Source organism: Sciurus vulgaris (assembly GCF_902686455.1).
Source record: "Sciurus vulgaris genome assembly, chromosome: 8".
Classification (NCBI taxonomy): domain Eukaryota; kingdom Metazoa; phylum Chordata; class Mammalia; order Rodentia; family Sciuridae; genus Sciurus; species Sciurus vulgaris.
In genome coordinates, this window is record NC_136468.1 from 145,971,212 (window position 1) to 145,994,581 (window position 23,370).

Below are 23,370 nucleotides of genomic sequence, written 5' to 3' on the forward strand. Positions count from 1 at the left end.
AAAAGGAACACTATGTATAAAGGGTTGGAAGAAAGAACAAGAACAATTAAGGAATTTACAAACTGTTTATTAAGTTGCAGTGGGTCTGGGAAGTGGGGAGAGAGGAGGATGCAGGCTTAGGTAAGGGCCTGATCAGAATAATTTTGCTAGGGTGTTTGAACTAAACTCTTGATAATAACTGAATCTCCTAACAGTGCCTTGAAGGAGCTATTACTACCCCATACAATGACTGAAGAACATTCTGGGAGGCCTTATACCTTACCAAAGATTGTACTGCTAGAAAGGAGTGGAGTCAGAATTTGAGTTCAGGTGGTTTTTAATAGTTTCAATGTTTATTCTAATGTAATATTTTGAAGGAGATGTTATGAAAATCTGCAGCAAATACCTAGAAATAATTAAACTATCTAAAAAATACTTGATTAGGTACATATTCTTTTAAATACAGAGCTGAACTGAATTCTCAAGGAAGTAAGAGGAATCATTCAGGTCATAAACAATGGATAACGCAGTGGCTCTTGGTGAAAGGTGTTGGAGGCAGTCAATCTTGGAGACGGAGTGATTTCTAATGTCCAGACAGGGCAAAAAACCTTAGGTATGTGCAGAGGGAAGACAGAACTGAGGGTCCTATAATAAATCTAAGCTGCCTTCAACCTAGGACCTTGTGAGTAAAGGGTTAATACCAGTCTGAGAATGACCTTGGTTTCACATAGTACAGTTTCCTTGGAAACAGAAGTATTACCATAGATTAGTAATGGTGTGTGTACTGCCTTTGTTGTATGGAACGGCATCTGACTTGGGGTGACTAGTATAGTATAAAAGATTGTGGGGGAAAAAGGGCAGTGACTTTGATTTATCAAAGTGACCTTTAGATAGCTATGACTCTCAAGGGTAACAGGCATACACACCCTAAATGGGAGAAGGGGCAGCAGATCCTCTTTACTTAGGTAGCTGCTGGGCCTCTTAAAGAGATGAATAAGCTACAGCTGATTTCTTGGCTGGTCAGTCTTACCGTCAAGCTGATCACTATGCAGTTCTACTGCTGCAGAGGCAGACGAGAGGCAGCCTAAATTCAGGTAGGTTTAAAGTTAGTATTTGCCCCACCCACTTGGTCCAGGAACTCCCAAGTTAAGACATTAGCTCAAAATTAGCTCCAAACTTGTTTTATTTCTATTGCCTGGCAGAACAACTGAAAATCCACTCTGGAGGGATACACATTCCACCTCAGCTTCCAGGATTCAAGAGACAAAATCATGTTAATGTCAGGCTGACAGTCTCAAAGCAGAAAATGTAAGCAAACAATCAATACATTGGGAGTGAGAATCAGAAGACATAAACTACAGTGGGATTATACCTCAAGGACTTTGGATGCTAGAAATAAGCCCATTAAATAAATATGCTTAAAATTTAAGACATGAGCTGGGTATAGTGGTGCATGCCTATAATTCCCAGTGGCTGGGGAGGCTGAGACAGGAGGATTACAAGTTCAAAACCAACCTCAGCAATTGAGCAAGGCCCTAAGCAACTCAGTGAGAACCTGTCTCTAAATTAAATACAAAATAAATGTGGCTCAGTGGTTGAGTGCCCCTGAGTTCAATCCCCAGTAGAAAAAAAAATTTTTTTAATTAATAGAAAACATTAGAAAAAAAATTACACTGAAAAAAATCAAAATGAAAAAGACAGTCACAGAAATTAAAGTGAATAAAATAGACCTAAGATTAGATACTACTAAGGAGAAAAAATAATGAACTAGAAGAGAACTGAAGAAATCACTCAACATTCAACATACACAAAAAGATGAAAATCATGAATGTGAGGTTAAGCAATAAGGAACAGAATAAATATGTCTAACACATGTCTAATTGAAGAACAGACTAGAAAAAATGGAGAAGAGAATATTTGAATGTCTTATGTAGAATTTTTCCAGAATTAAAGACACAAAATAAATTCTAGATTTATTTAGATTATGGTAGTGAAAGTTAGACACCGGTAAAGAAAAAGATAGATATTAAAACCAATTATAGGAACAACATTGCCTAAAAAGAAAAGATAAACTGACAGCAGATCCTTCAATGCAGTAAGAGGAAGCAGTGAAAAGATATTTTCTGACCAAGCCATTATTCACAACCCCTCCCCCCACAACAAAAGCTTACGTTACTTGTAATGATTCTTTACTGAGAGAACTACTAAAAGAATACAAAACAAGGAAACAAATTTAGGAGACAGGATCCAAAAGGAAGGAGTAAATACAAGCAGCAATGGTGAGAACTGCTAACTATTTGGGTAAATCTAAATAGGAAATGATTATATAAAGTAGTAATTATAATAGCAATGACAACTACTTTTAGAGATATAGAAATAAGAAAGAAATAAAATGCCAGAGACTAACAACATACATGTAAGGTAGGAGAGGATGTTAAGTTATTCTGACATCACTATAATGCTGGGGAGATGCTGATTAATTCTTGACTTTGTTAGGTCTGGAATAGATCTTAAACACTTAAGAATAAATCATATCAGAATCAAAGTAGAAGATAAAAAAGATGTAAAGGGGAAAACAATAATAAAAGAAAGGACTGGTACAATGGAGGGTAGAAAAAAAGAAATTAAGCTAAAACAGTAAATAGAATGAACAAAATTTTTAAAAATCCAACTTTCTCAATAACCAGGAGTACTAATGGGATTAAACTCTCCAATGAAAAGATTCTCATTGGATGTAAGAAACCTCATTCACATAAAACCTAGCTATATGTTATTAATGAGACACATACAGGACAAAAACAAGAATTCAGAAATCTCAAAGTAAACATATAAAAAGATGTACCAAGCAATACTAATCATAAGAAAGTTGGCATACTTGCTTTAATAAGTAGGAAAATAAGATTCCAAGGCAAAAAGCATTACCAAGAGCCACAAGGGTTAACAAATATAATAAAATATAGAATTTACCAGAAAACTTTTAAAAAAAAATAAGGTGTTTTTTTCTTTTTAGTGTGGCAAAATACACAGAAGAGTTACCATCTTCACTATGCTTAAGTACATAAATCAGTGGCATTAAGTTTATTTACAATGTTGGGCAACCATCACCACCATCAATCCTTAAAACCCTTTTCATCTGAAAAACTTTCACTGATATTTTTTGTCCATTAAATAACAACTCTTCATTCACCAGGAAGTTTTTGAATAACACATCTAAAAAGCCTGATTTGTTGAACGCACAGAAAACCCTACATTCAAAAAATGGAAGATACACATTCTTGGTAAGATCAAGTCACTAAAAAAATTAGGGTGGGGGATGGAGTTGTGGCTCAGAGGTAGAGCACTCGCCCAGCACGTGTGAGGCACTGGGATCAATCCTCAGCACTACATATAAATAAATAAATTAAATAAAGGTATTATGTCCAACTACAACTAAAAAAAATATTTAAAAAAAATTAGGTGGGCCTCAGACCTCTTGACAGGCACATTTAACCCTCGCAGACTATATCGCTATTCTCTAAAACTCTTCAAGGAAAGAAAGCATGATCTAGTAAGTTGCTATTGAAGTATATAAGCTGCACCTAGGTGTCCATCAACAGATGAATGGATGAAGAAAATGTAGTATATAAATGTAGTATGCACAGTGGAGTTTTATTCAGCCACTAAGAAAAATGAAGTTATGTCATTTGCAGGAAAATGGATGGAACTAGAGACCGTCATCTTAATGAAATAATTCAAATCAGAGGGTTAAGGGTTGTATGTTTTCTCTCATATTTGGAAGCCAGAGAAGAAAGAGGAAAGCAAAGGTGGGGATCAATCTCCTGAAGTCAAAAAGGGAGATCAGCAGAGAAAAAGGACTAAAGTTTAGGGGGTGGGGAGGGACGGGCAAAGTGCTGGGGAGTGATATTGGTCAAATGATACTGTTAAATGGTATACATGTATGAATATGTAACCATAAACCCCATCAATATGTACAACTATAATGAACCAATAAAAATGTGGGAAAAAAAGAAATATGTAGGCTGCAAACTATGAAATATGCAAGAATTCATCAGGGAGCATTATTATTCTGGGTCTTTTTTGAGAACCTCTGGAGGACAAGTCACAATCAAAGAGAAGTCAGACAAAGGGCAGTGCAAGGACTGGTAAGGAGTTCTGGATCTAATAATTACAGGCCTAATGCTGAAAAAAAAGGGGAAACTGGGGCAATAGAACAGAAAGTAAATGTTACATCCCTGGTAAGGTAGCAATGATCCAATGAAACTGCAGGGAGGAAAAAGGGAAAAGACGGTGGAAGACAGAATAAGTAAGCTGGTTTTCTCATGTTTTTAATTGCTGGAAGTAGGTGGGGGCCTGTCAAATGACATCACTTACAGCTAATAAATCAAGTCATAGTATAAGCATATTCAAAGGATAAAGGCAAACACTAAGAAAGGCAACACAACTAAAATTAGGTGCTAGAGAAGCATGAGGGAGGAAGAATTAAGGGAAAAATATACTAATTTCATCACTTTTTACAGGGAGAATTAACAGATACTATCTAAAGGAATGGATGACCAATGGTAATAAAACCACAAATCAGAAAACACATATACACAGGAAGTGGAGAGAATTTTTTTTTCAGGCTTTAAAATCAAAAGCCAAACATAAAATGGCAACACTAAGATCAAATACATCCACATATCAATAAATATAAATGGGTTAAACTTATTTAAAAAACCTTTCAGATCTTTTATTCTGCTTCTCTCTCTCTCCTACTCACTTGCTCTATCCTCCTCGCTTTTCCACTCTCTCTAGCATGCACCCTTTCTCTTTCCCTTTCTTTTCCTCTCATTTTCTCTCTTACCCTGCAGGGAGACACTCTGTTTGCTTAATAAACTCCCTTATGTGAAAAAACAAAACAAAACAAAACAAACCTTTCAGATTGTATCATATAGCAAGATCTATTCAAGAGACATACCTAAAAAAAAAAATCATTTATAAAAAGTGTTAACTGAAAGCTGCACACCATGGTGTATATCCATTATTCCAGCTACTTGGAAGGCTGAGGTGGGAGGACCACAAGTTAGAGGCCAGTCAGGGCAATTTAGCAAGACATAACCTCAAAAAAAAAAAAAAAAAGTAGAAACTATAGACAGACAAAAATGTATAACAGTCCCCCCCTCCAAAAAAATTACCCTCTAAAAAAATGCATTATAGGTATAGTGTGAGAACAAAGAACTTGCCTCTGCCATCTGCCAGCTATGTGACCTTGGGCACATCCCTAACCTCTCTGTGCCTTCATTTGTTCATTTGCATAAAGGGGAGTCCCTACCTTATTGGATTGTTGTGAGGCCTAAATGAGTAATGTCACAGTGTATGGCACATAGCTAGTGCTTAATAATTATGATTACTATCAAATTCATCATTATTTACAAGTTCTCACTGCTGAGTGAGGCTCCTGAAACTTCCCTGAACCAAAATGTTCTCTGGTTATAGTACCTTTCTACTTGTTTCAGCTATACTATGGTTCTGATTTTTGGATTTCCCCGACAGTCCACTTCCTTCATTGTCCTAAGTGACCTTTCAATAAACTCTTCATTTAAAATGTAAATGGATTTAATAAAAAACTATTTGCAAATAGATTTATTAGCTTACTAATAGGAAAACATTTTATCATAACTGGAAATACATACAACCAGTCCTTTTGTCTCTAAGTTGCTTACTCAGGGAAACCACTAAGAAAATCAATGAATTGGAATGCATTCATGAAAACATGAAAACAACTACTGAAGTCGTCAATGTGAAAGCTTGCTCAAAATTTTCTTTCTGGCCAGGTGTGGTTCACATGCTTGTAATCCCAGCAGCTTGGGAGGCTGAGGCAGGAATATCGCAAATTCATAATCAGCCTCAGCAACTTAACAAGGCCCTAAGCAATTTAGTGAGATCCTGTCTCTTAAAAAAATTTAAAAATTAAAAAAGGGCTGGTGATGTGGCTCAGTGATTAAGTGTCCCTGGGTTTAATCCCTGGTACAAAAAAAAAAAAATTTTTTTTCCTTGAAACTTCTTCCTGACATCACTTCATCTGCTGCTTCTTTTCACATTAGTTAGGAATATAATTCTGATTACATATATATTTTTTTCTATATTTATTCTTAAGATGAGTTATCTTTTGTTTTCCTTGAATTTCTTTACATCTCATCTCTTAGTGTATGATGAACTCTAGGGAGCAGGGGCTTGTCTCTTCTATATCCTTTGTGGATAGCAGTGGTATGTAATGGAATAAGCAGATTTGAAATAAAATGACACACATGCTGGAGTCAAGCCCCAACTCTCTCACTTACCACTAATCTACTTGCATAGGCCACTAAACCTATCTCAGACTCTGTGGCATTTTCTATTAAAAGGAAATTACGTCTAAGTGATTTCAAAGTTGATGTGATTTCATTTTGCTTCTCCAACTCTGATGGATGGCATTCGTGGAGTTTTCTAGTACCACATCAGGCATGTACAGCACAGCTCACCTTCAAACTTAACAATACTACATGAGGAGTGACAAAGTAATTGCAATTGTCACATGGTGGAGGCCACCTGACCTAGATTTGTGGAAGGCATTCACTTCTTTTCTTCTCATGGTTCTGGGGAATGGGCCCAGAGCTGTCTACCACCAAGCTACATGGTTAGCTCTTTTTATTTTGAGACAGGGTTCTTGCTAAACTGTCCAGGCTGGCCTTGAACTTGTGAGCCTCTTGCCTCAGTCCCCTGAGTAGCTGGGATTATAGGTGTGCACCACTGCACCTGGCTAAGACTAACCCTCCTGTTTATTTTTAAAGCAGTGGTTAGAATAAGCTTCCAAGTAATGGTGTTTCATCACTTTTCATGCCTCTTAGCAAAGTAAGTTCCAAAGTTAATTTGTCACTACTTGTTGGCAGACTCTGGAGCTTTACTCAGCCACAGAGGAATGTGACTTAATATTTACAGATATGACATGCATATGATTTAAAGGAAAAAGTCACATCGGGTTGCATTTGTGGATTTTAGTTTGAATTCCTGCTTCTCCTCTTCTACCAGCTTTATGACAAAATGAGTACCATAAATTAAACCAGAAACTTTGCAGATACCATTATTATTATTTGTTTTTTATAATTACACAAGTAAAATATTCAGTAATCTACCTAGTACATCTGAACGAGACAGAACACTAAATGTCACAAAATCATATTTCCTTACTTGACATTTCTGACGCAACAGTCGTAGTTCTTTTATAACTGGGGCTAAAGCTGACTTCTTTTCAGATACCAGGGAATTCAGTTTTTTTACCTGTCATTTAAACAAAAAAATGACATTTAAAAAAATTTCAAAAGAAGAAAATATTGCTTGTATAAAAACATGTTGCAGTATTAAAGAGTATAAAAATTATTTCAAGGCCAAACAATGGGGAAAGGATTTAGTAAATTTTGATTCCTCACCAAGATGGAATACTATTTAGTCATTCAAAATGTCAGTTATCAAGTCTGTAAACCATTATGAGAAAATATTTATAATCTAACAATGAATGAATAAAATACATTCCAAAGTTGCCTATACAAACTACAATCATGTTGTACTATTTAAATATATATGGTTATGTAAGTTATATAAAATATACATAAGAATGGAGTGATATTAAAAATACTTAATAATCTGAATGGCACAACTAATGACCAATCAGAATAGATACCAGGCATAAGGACAAACAGAGTCCTAGAGGCTGCTTCTGTACTAAATGCTAGTTTTTTTAGGAGTTAGATTTTGGTAAAATCCAGAAGGTTCTTGGGGAATGTCCAACGTAGAAGAGAATATTCGGAGAGTTTGGGGCAGTGGCTATTTATCAATGAGGAAAAATTTCAATATTATAATGCCTGATGAAAACATGCCAGTGCATTCTGGCTGAATAGCAGCCCTGAATATGAAAAGATACTAAGGACATACATGAAAAGGAAATGATTTTATTAGGCAGGGTAATATGATTTGGGAAAACATTTTTTGGTAAACATTTCTTTAATGTTATATATATGAATCTAAAAAGTCACAATGTACATAAACTATTAGAAGTTGAACATTCTTTATTAAAAGGGAAAAATTCAAGAGATTGACAAAAATAAAGCTGGGCACAGTGGCACATGCCTGTGATCCCAGAGACTCAGGAGGTGAGACAGAAGGCCAGCAAGTTCAACGTCAGTCTTAGCGAGACCCTGTCTCAAAATAAAAAAAAAAAAAATAAAGGCCTGGGGATGTGACTCAGTAGTAAAACACTCCTAGGTTCAACCTGCAGTATCAAAGCCCCCCAAAAAAGAGAGAAAGAGACTGATAAGAACAGATGAAAGAATATAAAACACTGCAGAGAATAAAATTTGAATGCTTCACTGAAAATTAAAAAAAAACAAATACAACAACATCTGTTTTCTGGCAATAGAAGATAATAAAACAAACTAAAAAGTAAGTGTCCCCACCATTTCAGACATGTCATCCAAGGCTCGTCCTTTCATTTCATCAACTTCGCTCTTCAGTGCTGATACCCTTTCTAGCTCTTCTTGGGTGTAACTATATCCAGATATACCTTTTTTCTCCTCAATAGTTTGCTGTAAATAAGATATAAAAAGGCCACAAAATGGGTGTTAATATTTTGCTGGTTCCCATAAAGTATGTAGACTTCATACTTTTCAAAAAGTTATAATAAACTTGTTTAGAATTCTAAAGGACAATCTTAAATGACTTTGAATATTACTTCATTCAATTACATGCCTTTCCATGTGACCAACCTATACTAGATTTCACTACAGTATCTTCAAGCGCATAGGAAGTATTTCTAATTTTAGGCTTTACAATAATGTTACATACTTAGCACAGAACCTGAAACAGGTCATTCATACTCAATAAATATTTGATGAATGAATGAATTCTCAGGTGATAAGTTGTTCTTGCATTTGTTCACTCTTCAATATTTATTGTATGTCTAACTGTGCCAAGCTCAGTTCTAGGCACCAGAATATAGCATTGCACAAAAATGGGGAGGGTGGGAATCCCTTCCCTCACAGAGTCTACTACTTCTAGTGGGAAAAATAAGCAATATGTAAATAAATAAATAAATAAAATACATATGGTGTGAGGTAAGAATGGGTTGAGGGTTGGAATCTTAAATCACAAGGTGATTAGATAACACTTTCCTGAAGTGACATCTGAGCAAAGTCCTAAAGGAAATGAGGAAGTGAGCCTCTAGCAAAGGAACAGAAACAGGAGTATTAGTTTAGGAGAAAAATCTGGAGAGTAGAGCACCCTAGAAGACAAGTGAAGAAAAATATTATAGGACGAAGTAGGGATCGACTATGTCAAATATTGCCAAAAGGTCAAGTAAAAAAAGGACGAAGAATTGATCATGGGAGTCAGTAATGGAAAGGTACTGGTGATCTGACAAGAAAATTTGCAATGGAATGATTGGTTTGGAAATCTTTCTGGAGAGAGTTCCAAGAGAATGGAAGAATCAGAAGATGAGACAGATATAGAGAAAGATAAAGAATGAAGAGTTGGGATTGTGGGCTGCCAACAGGACTGGGACTTAGAGGGATAGAGAGAAAAAATAAAAATAAAGGGATAAAGGGAATTACAAAGAATTAGCCCAAAATTCTGGTGCAATTTCCCCTTTAGGCATTGCCAAAGTCCTAGGCTGTGCATAAGCAGAGTAAGACTCTCAGAAACCAAGTGGAAATCAAGTCTCACACTGCTAGGGAAATGGAGGTAGGAATTCAAGACTTGTCAAGATGTAGGGGCCTTGGTAAATGCCCTAGGCTATCAGCTGAAGCCTCAGAAGGGCTACTTCCTTCAAAGTATGGGTAACACCCAGGAGTAAGAGTCAGGCTCTACAAGTAAAAACCACTTTCTAGGAAAAAAGCTTCTGCCACAGGTTTGGGGACTTTGTCTTAGGAGTAAGCAAAAACTAGAAAAACCACCCTCAAATGGATCAAGATGATCTGCCACAAAAAAAAAAAAATTGAATTCTCTTTAAAGGAAAACAAAAAGCTGGGGTGTAGCTCAAGTGGTAGAGTACTTGCTTAGTATTTTGCAAGGTCCTAGGCTCAATCACCAGCACAGGAAAGAAAAAAAAAAAAAAAAACAAAAAAAAAAACAAAAACACGAATATACAGCCAGGGACTTAAAATTTTAATTACATTTAATGCTTGAAATTCAACAAAAATTAGTAGTAAGCAAAGTAACTGAAAATCAAATGACTGAAAATCAAGATGAAAAAATATAGACAATAGAAATAGATGAGATGCTCGAGTGAATTAATTTATCAAACAGGTACTTTAAAATAGGTGTGATTAATGTATTTAAGAAAATAAAAGTTGGAGATTACAAACAACTGGAATCTATAAAATAGAACCAAATGGAGATTCTAGAACTGAGAAACATAAGTGGCATTAAGAATTCAACAAATGGATCAAATAGCAGAAGAAGCCTTTCCTACCTGATTCTCCCTCCTCCCTCTCCCTGCACAGGTACCAAACCTGTATCAGAATCTGAAGGCTCTCCTGGTCTCTTTCTACTCCTTTCCCTATATTCTTCACAAGTGTTTCCTTTAATAAACATCTAATCCCATTTTGGTGTCTGCTTCCTCGAGGACTTGAACAAGGATGCATGAACTGGCCTTCAAGGCAGAAAAGTAACACTAAGAACAATGGAATTAACGTTGCTAAGCTCCACTGATGGCTGGAGAAATAAAATGACAGGCTCAGATCCACTAATTAGTAACTTAAAGCAAAGTAATAATGTCAGAGAATTTCCTTAGGAGGTTTAAATTAGCCCTCATTTCCCACGGCTGAAGGGCAGATGGAACTGAAAACCAGGCACAGGACTTAACTGTAGATAGGCAAAATTTCAGAAAAGACCAAAATTATACAAGCCTAAGGAAATATTCTATGTCAAAATCAGGGCCTCGATGGAAAAGAGAACAGGTGCTCAGTCTGGGATGAGGTTATTTGGATAGACTCACTTGAGATGCTTCAACTCCCAATTTAACCTGTACCCTCTGGCCAATGACGAACAGCTAGATTGTTGGTCAGAGGTTTAGAAGAAGCAAGATAGCAATATTGAAAGTTTGAGGACAAGAAGGTCTAGGGAAAAGGCATGTGAATGGATGGACTTGTAGGAGTAGGCTCGAAGTATGATCACCTTTTCATCACATGTCCATCAGGGAATGTCCACTGCAGAAAAGACAATGAACAATCAAAATGAAAGGATGATTTGGCCAGTGGTGTCAACCAGCTTCTGTCGTTGCCCACTCAAATCTTGGACAATGGGCTCATGAACAGAACAGCTATGTTGGTACACAGAAGCTATGTATGGGCCAAACAGTGCTTGGGCTCTCTTTTCTCATCAATGCTCATCTAGCTACTGTGATGGCAGTAGAAAATGGATTAAGGCACCTGTCCTAGACTTCCCTCCCTTTGGCTAGAACCTCCTCTGATCAAGATGACTACAGGTGGGATGACCCAGTCCTTCATCCTTGGGAAGTGTGAGGCTCTAGAAACTGGGCCCTTATCAGGTTATGGTTGCTATACTCGTCCACTTACAGTTAAAATTGTGCAAGGCAGTAACAAAACGTGTCTTAATAAATCATCTAAGTGCCAGATGATTTATTTCTTTTCCATTATATAGCAGTGTCTATATCACCTTATAATGTCCTGCCAATATAACTCTTTTCTTTACCTGCTGGTTTGTTGGCATGTAGAGCCCAAGTAATCAGATAGTAGTCAGAGCATTAAGTTCTGAGAGCCTTCTAATGGAAGCATACCTATTCTGGAAACCAGAACATCTATGCCCACAGAGCTTAAAGTTGTCTGGAAGGGAAGCATAATTCCCTAAGTGAACCAGTAATAACATCATTAATCCAGTCATGAAAGCAGAGCCCTCATGCATGACCTAATCACCTCGTAAAGGTTCTGCTTCTCAACACTGTTGCAATGGCAATTAAATTTCAATGCAAGTTTTGGAGGGGACATTCAGCCATAGAATAGAGAAAGGAGATGCTGACTGTTACATCCTTGGGAACATTTGTAACAATGAAAGTTTCAATTTGTCCACTAATCTTCCTACTAGAAATTTTGACTAATCAGAATCTTGTAGAAGTTATACTTGTGTGGTGAATTTAAAGTGAGCAGATTTCAGCAGCGGAAGGGGTGGACTGTAGTGGATATTGTTCTCCACTCATATCTCATCTGCAAACTGTTATAAGTGCTGACTGATAATGGTTCACAGCTGCGCCCTTTTCCAGAGCAAGCCCTCAGCCAAATGGGAATTTCCTTACTTAAGAGGTTACACCCTACCAAAGCCAATGACTGACTAACTGACATGGGGCTTTGAAAGGCCAGCCTCCTTGCCTCAAGGTACAATCAACTTCTGTGGTGCAATCTGCTTGATTCCTTCCTGGGATCAGAATGACTGACTCCAACTGAGACCGGGTCCTTGCTCAGTATTCTGTGCTGATCTATTCCCTTTCTTCTGGAGGTACTCCTTCAAGAAATCACTTGTACAAGGAATTCCCTTCTCAGGCTCTACTTCTAGGGAACCCAACTTAAAAAAATATAAAACAAAGATTGAGAGACCTTAAAGTAGAAATAGATAAGCAATAATCATAGTTAAAGATTTTAACAAATTTCTCTCAATACTGATGGAAGAAGCAGAGAAAAAAAATCAAAAAGGGTATGGAAGATTTGAATATCATGGTTAACACACTTGTTTGAATTTACATATACAGAACATGATTCCCCAAAACTGTAAAGCACTCTTTTCAACAGCACATAGAATAGTTACCAATGCAGCCACGTACTGGGACATAATGCAAGACTAAGCAAATTTCCCAGGACTTAAATCATAAAGTATGTCCTCTGATTATAGTAGAAATGAGTTAGAGATCCATAACAGAAATGTAACTTGAAAAATCTCCAAATGTTTGATTTTAAGCAATAATTATGAGGTAAAAAAAAACAACAACAAAAAACCCAGGGTAGAAATAAGAAAATAGTTTGAAGTGATAATGCAGTTGCTACTATCAATTTTGTGTGTGTGTGTGTGTGTGTGTGTGTGTGTGTGGTGCTGGGCTTTGAACCCAGGGTCTTACGCTTGTGAGGCAAGCACTCTACCAACTGAGCTACATCCCCAGCCCACAATTTTAAAGTTAGTGATGCTAGCTAGAATCTACGTTTGATTAACAGTAAATTTTCACTTTTAAATTTTCTCTAAGGAAACAATTATTAATCAGCATTAAACAGAAAAGTTAAAAGTGTCAGCTAAAAGGAATGACAACTGGCTGAAATTTCATTTACCTCTACCAGCTACTGCTAGCTGATCTGCAGCATCCTGATGAAATTGATTCCCCATGAGTGAAAGAGAAAAACTCAAACCAAGAAAACTCAGGCACTGGCATCCACAAATAGAATAGCCTTGCTGATTTACTGCTCTGGGTTTAACTCTTTTTCTGATAAATACAGCATACACACATAAGGAATAAGCCTGCAGGCAAACTTCCACAGAGCACCCTTTCTGAATGTTTCTTTTCAATGCTCCTTGGAAGTGCATGCTTAGAAATTTCTACCCCAGGAGGCCATGATAAATAAATATTTTCCAGTCATTCTCTTGTATGATAATTTTATTCCTATTAGCTAGCTAACCAAAAGAAAAACCTATTTGGACTTCAATTCCCATTAATAACCCTAAAGTGAGTATACACATTTTAATGTAGCAGTGTTGTGCTTGCTGCTACATTAAAAATACATGAATCAGCTTATGTGACATTTCTGTAGTTCATCAGAGAAAATGAGTGTGTTTTTAATGTGTTTTTTTCCCAGTAAAAACAATGACCTCAACCTAAAGTTGTAACCCATAAACCACCTGGCATTTGTATTTACAGCAGCCCAAGATAATACCATATTACCAACTGATGTTGAATATTTTCATGACGTTGCTTAAGAAGTTCTTCTGTCCGCTGCAAGAGGCCAAATTCAGCTTTAAATTCAGCTATTATTTGATGCTTCTTTTTGAAAACTGTACTCTTGCTTCGAAGTTTACTGACATACCGTTTGAACTACAAAAAACATAATATATAATTCAATGAGCACACTAGTAGTTAAGTATCATACATAACCTTGATGTATGAGAAAACTGTTCTCTACTCAGCAATACATGCATCACAAACATATAATAATAACTTAGTTTTATTAGAAAACTTGGAATGATTAACTGCTGTATTAAAACACTATAGAAAGAACCTGGCCTACCATATTTAAATGACTTTGAAACCACAGCAAGCTACTATATTACCTTACATGGGATAATTCTTTGGGAATCTTTTTTTTTTTTAAACATTTTGTTTTAGTTGTAGGTGGATACAATAACTTTATTTCATTTTTATGTGGTACTGATGATCAAACCCAGGTCCTCAACCATGCTAGGCAAGTGCTCTACCACTGAGCCACAACCCCAGCCCTTTGGGAATCTTACACTTTTTAATGCTCCATGCTTCCTAAAGCTACTTGGTTGGTGGTAGGGGGGTTTAATAAATAATATTATAAATAATGAAGTGATGAATGTATTATTGAAATTTGAGGGAAAAAAGGAAAAAAAATCACTCAAAGCTGAATGTAAGCTCTGTTACCATGTTGGTTGGTATTTTTCCCTCCAATTTTTAAGGCTAATTATAAGATCAGTAATTCTAACTTATAAGGTAGTAAAATAGATTACAGCATTTCCAAAATTTATTTTTCTTAAAGACTAGAATGTTTCCTGAGTATACAAAGAAATGTCTTAAAAATAGTTAAGATTAAAAATTCTTCACATGAAAATAATCCTCCAATTCCTAGTTTAAATTTTTTTTATATTTGACTTTAACTTTGGAAGAATTGGTGAACACAATGTGTTTTAGAGGAAGGAAGTTCAAAACATTTTTCTACCCGAGTAAGTTAGTTTTAATACTAAGGAATCCAGCCCACACACAGTAAATTTTCAATGGATGGATTATAAAATTTTAAGTCATACCCGTGTACCTAGAGTCTAATAACTTGCAAATTTTCCTTTTAAAGAATAAATGTGTAATCCTGATATAACCACAGCCTCAGAATCCCTAGAGTAACTATATGTTCTATTAAAAGTGTCCTGGGCAAAGTGCCCAAAATGAAATCAATCCTGTGCATCTGCTAGTCTCTGGAATATCTAGGCCAATCTCCCCTTCTCTGTCTTGCTGTGGTCCAAAACTATTTTTAAAAGCTAAAAGCTGAAAATGTTTTTGGTGAAAGAACAAATCCACAAATTACTCAATGTATTGTACCTGACTGGTTATTATTTGATGTTCCTTATACATACTACCTAAGGAAAGGGTAGTCACGTTCAGATTAATCAGTTCCACACAATTAAGCAATAGGTGGCCATCAAAACACCTAAGGGCTCTACTGCCCCAGAACTAATTAGAAGAAAGCAAACATATGAGCAGTGCTTTTCTTCCACTAGAAGTTTCTTCTAAATAGCATTTGAATTTTAGGATATGTTTGAATTTTTAATACTATACAAAAACATGATAAATACATTGAATCTTCAGAAACATTCAATAATTTCTATAGAACAATTTCCAAGAAACATAAGCTTATGATGTACTGTTCCAAAATGCCCTTCAACCTATTGATAACACTTTTACAATGAATCTGATAAGTAAGCAAAATAGTATCTTGCTTGCTTTTTATTTGCATTTCTTTATTGGGAAACTTTACTTTTTAGTTATGTTTATTATGTATCTGTAGGAATTTTTAAAAAAGGATTTGCCTGTCTTTGGTCCACATTTTTACTGGGGTTTTTGTCTTTTTCTTGTGCTCCTGGAAGAGTGATTCTCAAACTTCTGATCTCATGAACCTTTTATATATTCTTAAAATTATTTTGGATCTCAAAGAAATTTTGTTTATGTAGATTTTGTTGCTATTTATCACATTAGCAATGAAAACTGAGAAAATTTTAAAATACAAGAAAATAAAGTACACATTTCATTGGCTGCCAGAGTATGGCATGATCAATCACACTTGAACCTCTGGTAACCTCTACTGCACACTCATGCAAGAATAAAGTAAGAACGGCTTCTCCTTCCCCTACTGGTTCACAGTAGTAACAGTAGTGGCTTGGAGAGGTGGTATTAAGGAGGACCAGGAGCTGTACATAGGCATGGGCCAGAGGGCCCAGAGACCAAGAATGTAAGAAAATGAGGGGCCTTGGGAGTTATGCAGGGAGTGGACCACTGGGTGGTGACTAAGGACACAGTAGAGTGAGGGGTAGGTTATAGAAGTGCAGATCAGTATGCCCAATGGATAACAATGTGGAATGATGGGGCTGGGGGCCGAGGAACATGGAGACACATGCATGTCAGGCAAGACAGCTGAGGACAGAGGGCAGTGGGGAGCCATGGAAACACTGACACGGATGAAGATGCAGGTTGGTGAGATGGGGATAGAAAGTTGGTGTGAGGTTAGAGTAATTGGCAGGTTGGCTAAACTGAGCAAAAAAGTTTACTGACAGTGCAATTAAGTAAAATACAATAGGGACAAAGGGAGCCAGATTTCTCAGTGATCAAAATGATATTTTAAAACTAGCAGAGTGGGAAGCTAGAACGAATGCTGAGGTATAGGGTACTGGTTAGAATCCACAGTTTTATATATAAACAGATAGTTACAGATATATCCATATGTAAATACAAATATATACACATCTATTTGTTTTTGTACTGAAAGAACTAGCCAAAGAGGCAAGAGAAGAAAAATAAATAAAAAGTATAAGAAATAAATGAAATTCTCATTAACACATATGCTATTATTCTCTTTGGGGAGAAATTAAAAATAATTTAATGGCTATAGTTAATAAGAGAACTTAGTAAGATTACTGGATATAAAGTCAATGGCAAAAAAATATTGCATTTCTATATGTAAGCCAACAGTTTGTGATTACTGAAAATAACCCTAGTTTACTTTAGAATCTGAAAGTTGTTGGCAAGGTAGCCAAACTCATAACCCAAATTTGAGGCCAGCCTTGACAATTTAGTGAGCCTGCCTCAAAATAAAAAGCAAGGTCTAGGAACATAGCTCAGTGGCAGAACACCCCTTAGTTTAATCTCTATTACCAGAAAAAAACAAAAAAACCTGAAGATCTCTTCAGGTCTTTAAGCGCTTAGTCAGTTATCATAAATTACATATTCTTTTATGTCTCTGCCTGATTTGTTTTTCAAAAGTTGCACATTGGAGAGTATGAAAATAAGATGTTCTGCCTAAATGTTTCTATGCCTAACCTGTAGTTTGGTTAGTTGCTTTTTGAGTACCAGAGCTTGAAACCAAGGGTGCTTTACCACTGAACTATACTCTGAGACCCACCCCACCACCCACACACACCTTGCTCATCTTTTTTGGAAATAGTCTTACTAAGGTGCCAAGGATGGCCTCAAATTTGTGATCCTTCTGCTACAGCCTCTCAAGTTGCTAGGATTATAGGCATGTGCCACTGTACCCAGTCCTAACCTGTAAATGAATTTATCAAATGTTGTATTTGTTCCAACAGCTTACTATAGAGTGTTATTTGGTAATTCGATATCATACTTATTACAATTACAATTTTCACTTTAGGAGTATCATAGGTAAAATTCATCTAAATTTTATTTGAGTGGGTCCAATGTTTAATCTTTCATCATTCTTTAAACTGCTATGGATATTTTGTCATGACTTGAAAGCAAAAACCTTAGAAGATTAAACCTTTAAAAAGATTTTTTTCTCATTCCAGAATCTGAGCATAATGATATTTTCCTTTATTTTTAAAATCATGAACTCTTAAGCTGTCAGCTACAACCAAGAACCAAAGAATTATGCATTCTATTTCTTATAATTCATCTCTATTCATAAATTGTAAGAGAATAATTAATTACGGAAAATACTGTATTTGGATTGTTTCTATAAACAAGTGACTATAATCCTTGTACATTATTTTTTTTTTCTGTTTCTTTAAGCAATCTAATATACCACAAAATCATCTATGGTATTTGTTCTTTATAAGAATTATTTTTTTTTTATTGTAAACAAATGGAGTACAATTTGTTTCTCTGGTTGTACATGAAGTAGAGGCATACCATTTGTGTAATCATACATTTACATAGGGCAATGATGTTTGACTCATTCTGTTATTTTTCCTTCCCCCCACCACACCCATCCCAAGAATTATTTCAAAAGTGTTCTCATCAGCTGGGTGTGATGGAGCACGCCAGCAATTCCAGTGGCTGGGGGTGCTGAGGTAGGAGGATCATGAATCCAAGGCCAGGTTCAGCAACTTAGCAAGGCCCTAAGCAACTCAGTGAGATCCTGTCTCTAAATTTAAGTGGGGAGGGGGGGGCGGTTGGGATGTGGCTCAGTGGTAAAGCACCCCTGGGTTCAATTAAAAAAAAAAGTGTTCTTTTCTCTTCAGAGTAGTTAACTGTAAATATATTTCAAAATATAATGATTTTTAAAAGCCAGAGTACTGACCTAAGAAGCAAGTCTATGAACTCTACTATGGGGCAAGGGAGATATTAGTGGAAGTTGTATGACTTTTATATTTTTATGCTATCAAATATAAATAAAAACATCAATTACATACTGCTGCTGTTTAAACAGGAACTATTTATCTCCGTGGCCCTAAATGAAAAATCTGAAATTTTAAGTTGATTATTTTATTGCAAATTAATCCATCCTAACTTTTTAAAAATTGGTTGAATATTCTTGTTGTTAAATAATATCTGAAAAATGAATACAAGGCTCAGCATCCATGAAATCCTGGGTTCAATTTCCAGTACTAAATAAATAAAAATTTAAAACACTGGGAAAAGGAACTAAAAGCTAGGGCCTGGTAGTAGCTCAGTGTTAGAACACTTGTGCAGTACATCCCTGGGTTGGATTCATGGTCGGCTCCCTAGCACCAAGGGGGAGTGGGAAAACAAACTGAAGTTCTTTGCTTACTTATAAAAAAATCTAAAAAATATTTTTAAAATATATTTAAAAATAATTTAAAAGAAATATTTAAAAATAATTTTAAAGAAATTTTAATGAACTTTAATTTTAAAGGAAAAGAATTTTTAAATAAATATTTACAGGAATAATTTTTAAAATAATTTAAAGGGAATTATTTAAGAGAAATAATTTTTAAAGGCACAGGAAATAAGCAATAAATTCTTGGATGTAGCTACCTAGCATGTGTGAGGCACTGGGTTCAACCCTCAGCACCACATAAAAATAAATAAATAAAATAAAGGTAAAAAAAAATAATCCTTGGAACACTAATGTAAAAGTTTCCTACTGTCAATCAAACAAATTAGTCATTAAAGTGAACTACAAAGCTTGCCACTGGGCAGAAGAGCCCATTACAAAAGCTATTACTAATCATTTATACCAATATACATATGTAATCTAAATTTGTCATTTATGAAAGAGCAGTCAAGCTTTCAGATGCTTAGATCAATAAGATTAATGCTTTATGGTTTATGCCAGGAGGTGCTGAGAGAGTACTCAACTGTGAAGCTCTAAACTTTATCTCTCTGTTTGGTTCTGGTAATAGATTAATGGGTTATAGCACTAGTTTCTGGTTTCAGGACCAATTTCACATACTCAGCTCCTTTGTGATCAAAATGGAATATGACAGATGTTCTTTCTCCTTTTATCCACTTAATGTATTTCAGAACTTTTAACGGTAATGATTAAAATCTGGGCTATCTTCTCAAATAGATGGGGCAGCTTACTTCCCTAATGCTTTTCAAGCTTACTGGGAACTCAAAGGAATTACCGACTGTTCTGGATATTTACGTGAAAACAAGAATCTCTGTTCCTGCTACAAAATTTCTGTTTCTCAATATCTCCCTGAAAATTATATTCAAAGTAATTAGCTGGGAGGATTTTATAAGACAACTATATAAGTATAATTTATATTGCTCAAGAGCAAATATATATATGTATATATGTATATGTGTATATATATGTTATATATATATATATATATAGTTGGTTCAGGGAACTGAACCCCAGGTATGCTTTACCATTGAGCTACATCCCCAAACCTTTTTGAGCCAGGTTCTCACTAAATGTCCTAGGGCTTTGCTAAATTGCTGAGGCTGGCCTTGAACTTCCTTGCTGGGATTAGAGACATGCACCACTATACCTGGAATGTGCCTGAGCACTGCCCCCATATATAAGCATTATGAAACCCAGAGAGAAATCCTTAATTTTATCAACGTTTCTGACTTTCTAGTTAGAACAATTGGACTAGAATGAGTACTTCTGTCCTCAAATCCTACTAGTCCAACATCTATGCTATTTTCTATTTTTGATGAAGTCACATCTTTGTCACTTATTTTATCAAATGATTTATAAGTATAGATAACTAAGGAATAGGCTTGAGGGAGTTAAGAGAGTTACAGATATCACCAATTATCTGAGAGAAGCACGAATATGTCCCAAGGCCATACTTTTTTGCCCACTTATCATGTCTTTCTTATATTCTGAATTCACACTTGCAGAACCTGAAAAGGCTATATTTTCATATCATGCTCCAAAAAAATCATTAGGATTGCTATCTGTTTCAAGGCAAGAGAAAATGTTTCAAAGCAACTTTGTTTTTTGTTAAAGTGAATCTTTTCAAAACACCCATCATAACTAGTGCTATGTAACACATACAAATACTATTCCACCCTTTTCCAACCTGTTAGTATTATGTTTTTAACTTTAAATTAGAAAGTCTCAGCAAGCCAAGCATGAACAATGCAATTACCTACATATGGAAGAGGCTAGTTAATTGCTTCTTCTTTTGAGAGAGTCTATAATAAGCAATATGATATATGCTGGTAGAAATCTGTTTTAAATGAATCTGGTGGCCCAAGAATATCCATCTGTGAAACACAATCACACATTCAAGGTTTCTATACTTCTATTATAAATCAAATCACCACCACACAGCTGTTACTATCACTAATGGGTGTCTCAACTGCTTCCCAAGCAGCACTCCAGAAAAACAACAACAACAAAACCCAAAAACAATGAAGAGTTTTAAAATATTGGGTTAAAATCATGACATTACTTAAATTGCATGCATAATATACTTCTCTTATTACAGCAAATTGAGCCAAATTTATTTGATTTTGTTTTGTTCCACCTCTTGAGAAATATTAGGGGCTTCGGGTCCTGTTATGAACTCTGAAAGAGTACAATGTGATTTGAAAGGTTCTAAAAATATCATAGGCTTGCCTGGGCTCACTTAGAAGGGTGGATGATTCAATTACAAGTGTCAAAATTTGATTCCTAACTTTTCGGGACATGACAGCTGCAGCAAATCTTGCCAGGATTCCCTTATCTTCATTGTGTTTCTCTTTGAAGTATTTAAAGAAGATTTCATAATCTTTCCAATTTAGCTCTAGGATTTCTGTTGGGAGTTATAGAATGAATGAGTTGGTCCTTTCTGAAACTTTACAAATATTAATTGATCAAGCACATTTTTCAAGTAGCTATAACTGCAAAACAGCTGAGCTTCCTGTAAAAGTTAGGAGGGAAAACAGAGGGGACTATATAGCCATACTCCATAAACCAGGGGTGACCTCTCAATGTATGAAGTGCCAATGGAATCTTAACAGGAGGTTCATTTGTTGCTTTAAAAAAAGTGTACCCAAAAGGCTTATTTATTTGAATGAAAATTCTGGGAAGGGTATTAGTATTGCATCTTTGGGGCTGGTTTTGTTTTGATTTTTCAAATTGTTAAAACAGGAGAGAGCGATATGGAGGCTAAGACAGTATCCGCTGCCATATGGCACTATCAAAACTGGCACAGACTGTCTTTCACAAGAAAGTCTTCAAGCTTTGATTGTTGCCTATGAAATGGTAAAATTTTAGCAAAAGAACTGGCTGAAGGGTATCAGATTAAATGGCCAATTTAAATTTGTGGTCTAGAATTAAATAACTGTCTATATAATAAACATTATAGGTAGAATGAAGAATTACTTTTTCTTGTCAACTGAAGCCTACAGGAACAACCAAGACATTTTTAATATTATCACTTTTCTAATGAAAAAATATACACCTAGGTTAATTTACACACTTTCATTCCAAGTGCCCAGTTTCTAAGTAAACAGCAGTAAACAAAATATACGCCTGCCATCATGGAAATTAACTGGTTTCTTAGGGAGGGAAAAACTGAAAAAGCGATCTTTAGAGTGCTGTGTATTATGGCGTGCAAGAAAACATGCTAAGAGAACACATTCCAGGAGGAGGCCCAGGGTGACAGGGTGTGGGATGGGAAAACTCTCAGGGTGTGCTTCCTGTAAGAGATACTACTTAAGCTATGATCTTTCTGCTATCTTTTTTTTTTTTTTATTGTAAACAAATGGGATACATGTTGTTTCTCTGTTTGTACATGGCGTAAAGGCATACCATTTGCGTAATCATAAATTTACATAGGTAATGTTGTTTGATTCATTGTTATTTTTTTCCCTTCCCCCCACCCCTCCCACCCCTCTTTTCCCTCTATACAGTCCTTCCTTCCTCCATTCTTGCCCCCCTCCCTAAACCTAACTCTAACCCTAACACTAACCCCTTCCACCCCCCATTATGTGTCATCATCCACTTATTAGCGATATCATTCGTCCTTTGATTTTTTGAGATTGGCTTATCTCACTTAGTATGATATTCTCCAATTTCATCCATTTTATCATTCTTTATGGCTAAGTAATATTCCATTGTAATATTCCATTCCAGTTTCTTTATCCATTCATCAATTGAAGGACATCGAGGTTGGTTCCACAATCTGGCTATTGTGAATTGAGCAGCTATGAACATTGATGTGGCTGTATCTCTGTAGTATGCTGATTTTAAGTCCTTTGGGTATAGGCCAAGGAGTGGGATAGCTGGGTCAAATGGTAGTTCCATTCCAAGTTTTCTAAGGAATTTCCACACTGCTTTCCAGAGTGGCTGCACTAATTTGCAGCCCCACCAACAATATATGAGTGTACCTTTCTCCCCACATCCTCGCCAACACCTATTGTTGCTTGTATTCTTGATAATCGCCATTCTAACTGGGGTGAGATGGAATCTTAGGGTGGTTTTGATTTGCATTTCTCTTATTACTAGAGATATTGAACATTTTTCCATATGTTTGTTGATTGCTTATAGATCTTCTGTGAAGTGTCTATTCATTTCCTTAGCCCATTTGTCGATTGGATTATTTGCATTCTTGGTGTAGAGTTTTTTGAGTTCTTTATAGATTCTGGAGATTAGTGCTCTATCTGAAGTATGATTGGCAAAGATTTTCTCCCACTCTGTAGGCTCTTTCTTCGCATTGCTGATAGTTTCCTTTGCT

General features: G+C 35.8%; 1 protein-coding gene across 4 annotated transcripts in view; it reads right to left on the reverse strand.

Moving 5' to 3' along the window:
* IFT81 (intraflagellar transport 81) overlaps positions 1-23,370 on the reverse strand; it is a 65,484-nt gene that overhangs the window by 13,322 nt on the left and 28,792 nt on the right. For 3 of the 4 annotated variants that reach the window (XM_079149534.1, XM_079149536.1, XM_079149535.1), the window contains exons 12-14: positions 13,925-14,074; positions 8,448-8,576; positions 7,186-7,275 (exon numbers count right to left, since the gene is read on the reverse strand). In XM_079149534.1, the coding sequence (XP_079005660.1) occupies positions 7,186-7,275; positions 8,448-8,576; positions 13,925-14,074 (369 nt within the window). The remainder of the gene's footprint in view (positions 1-7,185; positions 7,276-8,447; positions 8,577-13,924; positions 14,075-23,370) is intronic. The other variant, XM_079149537.1, reaches the window with a different exon arrangement.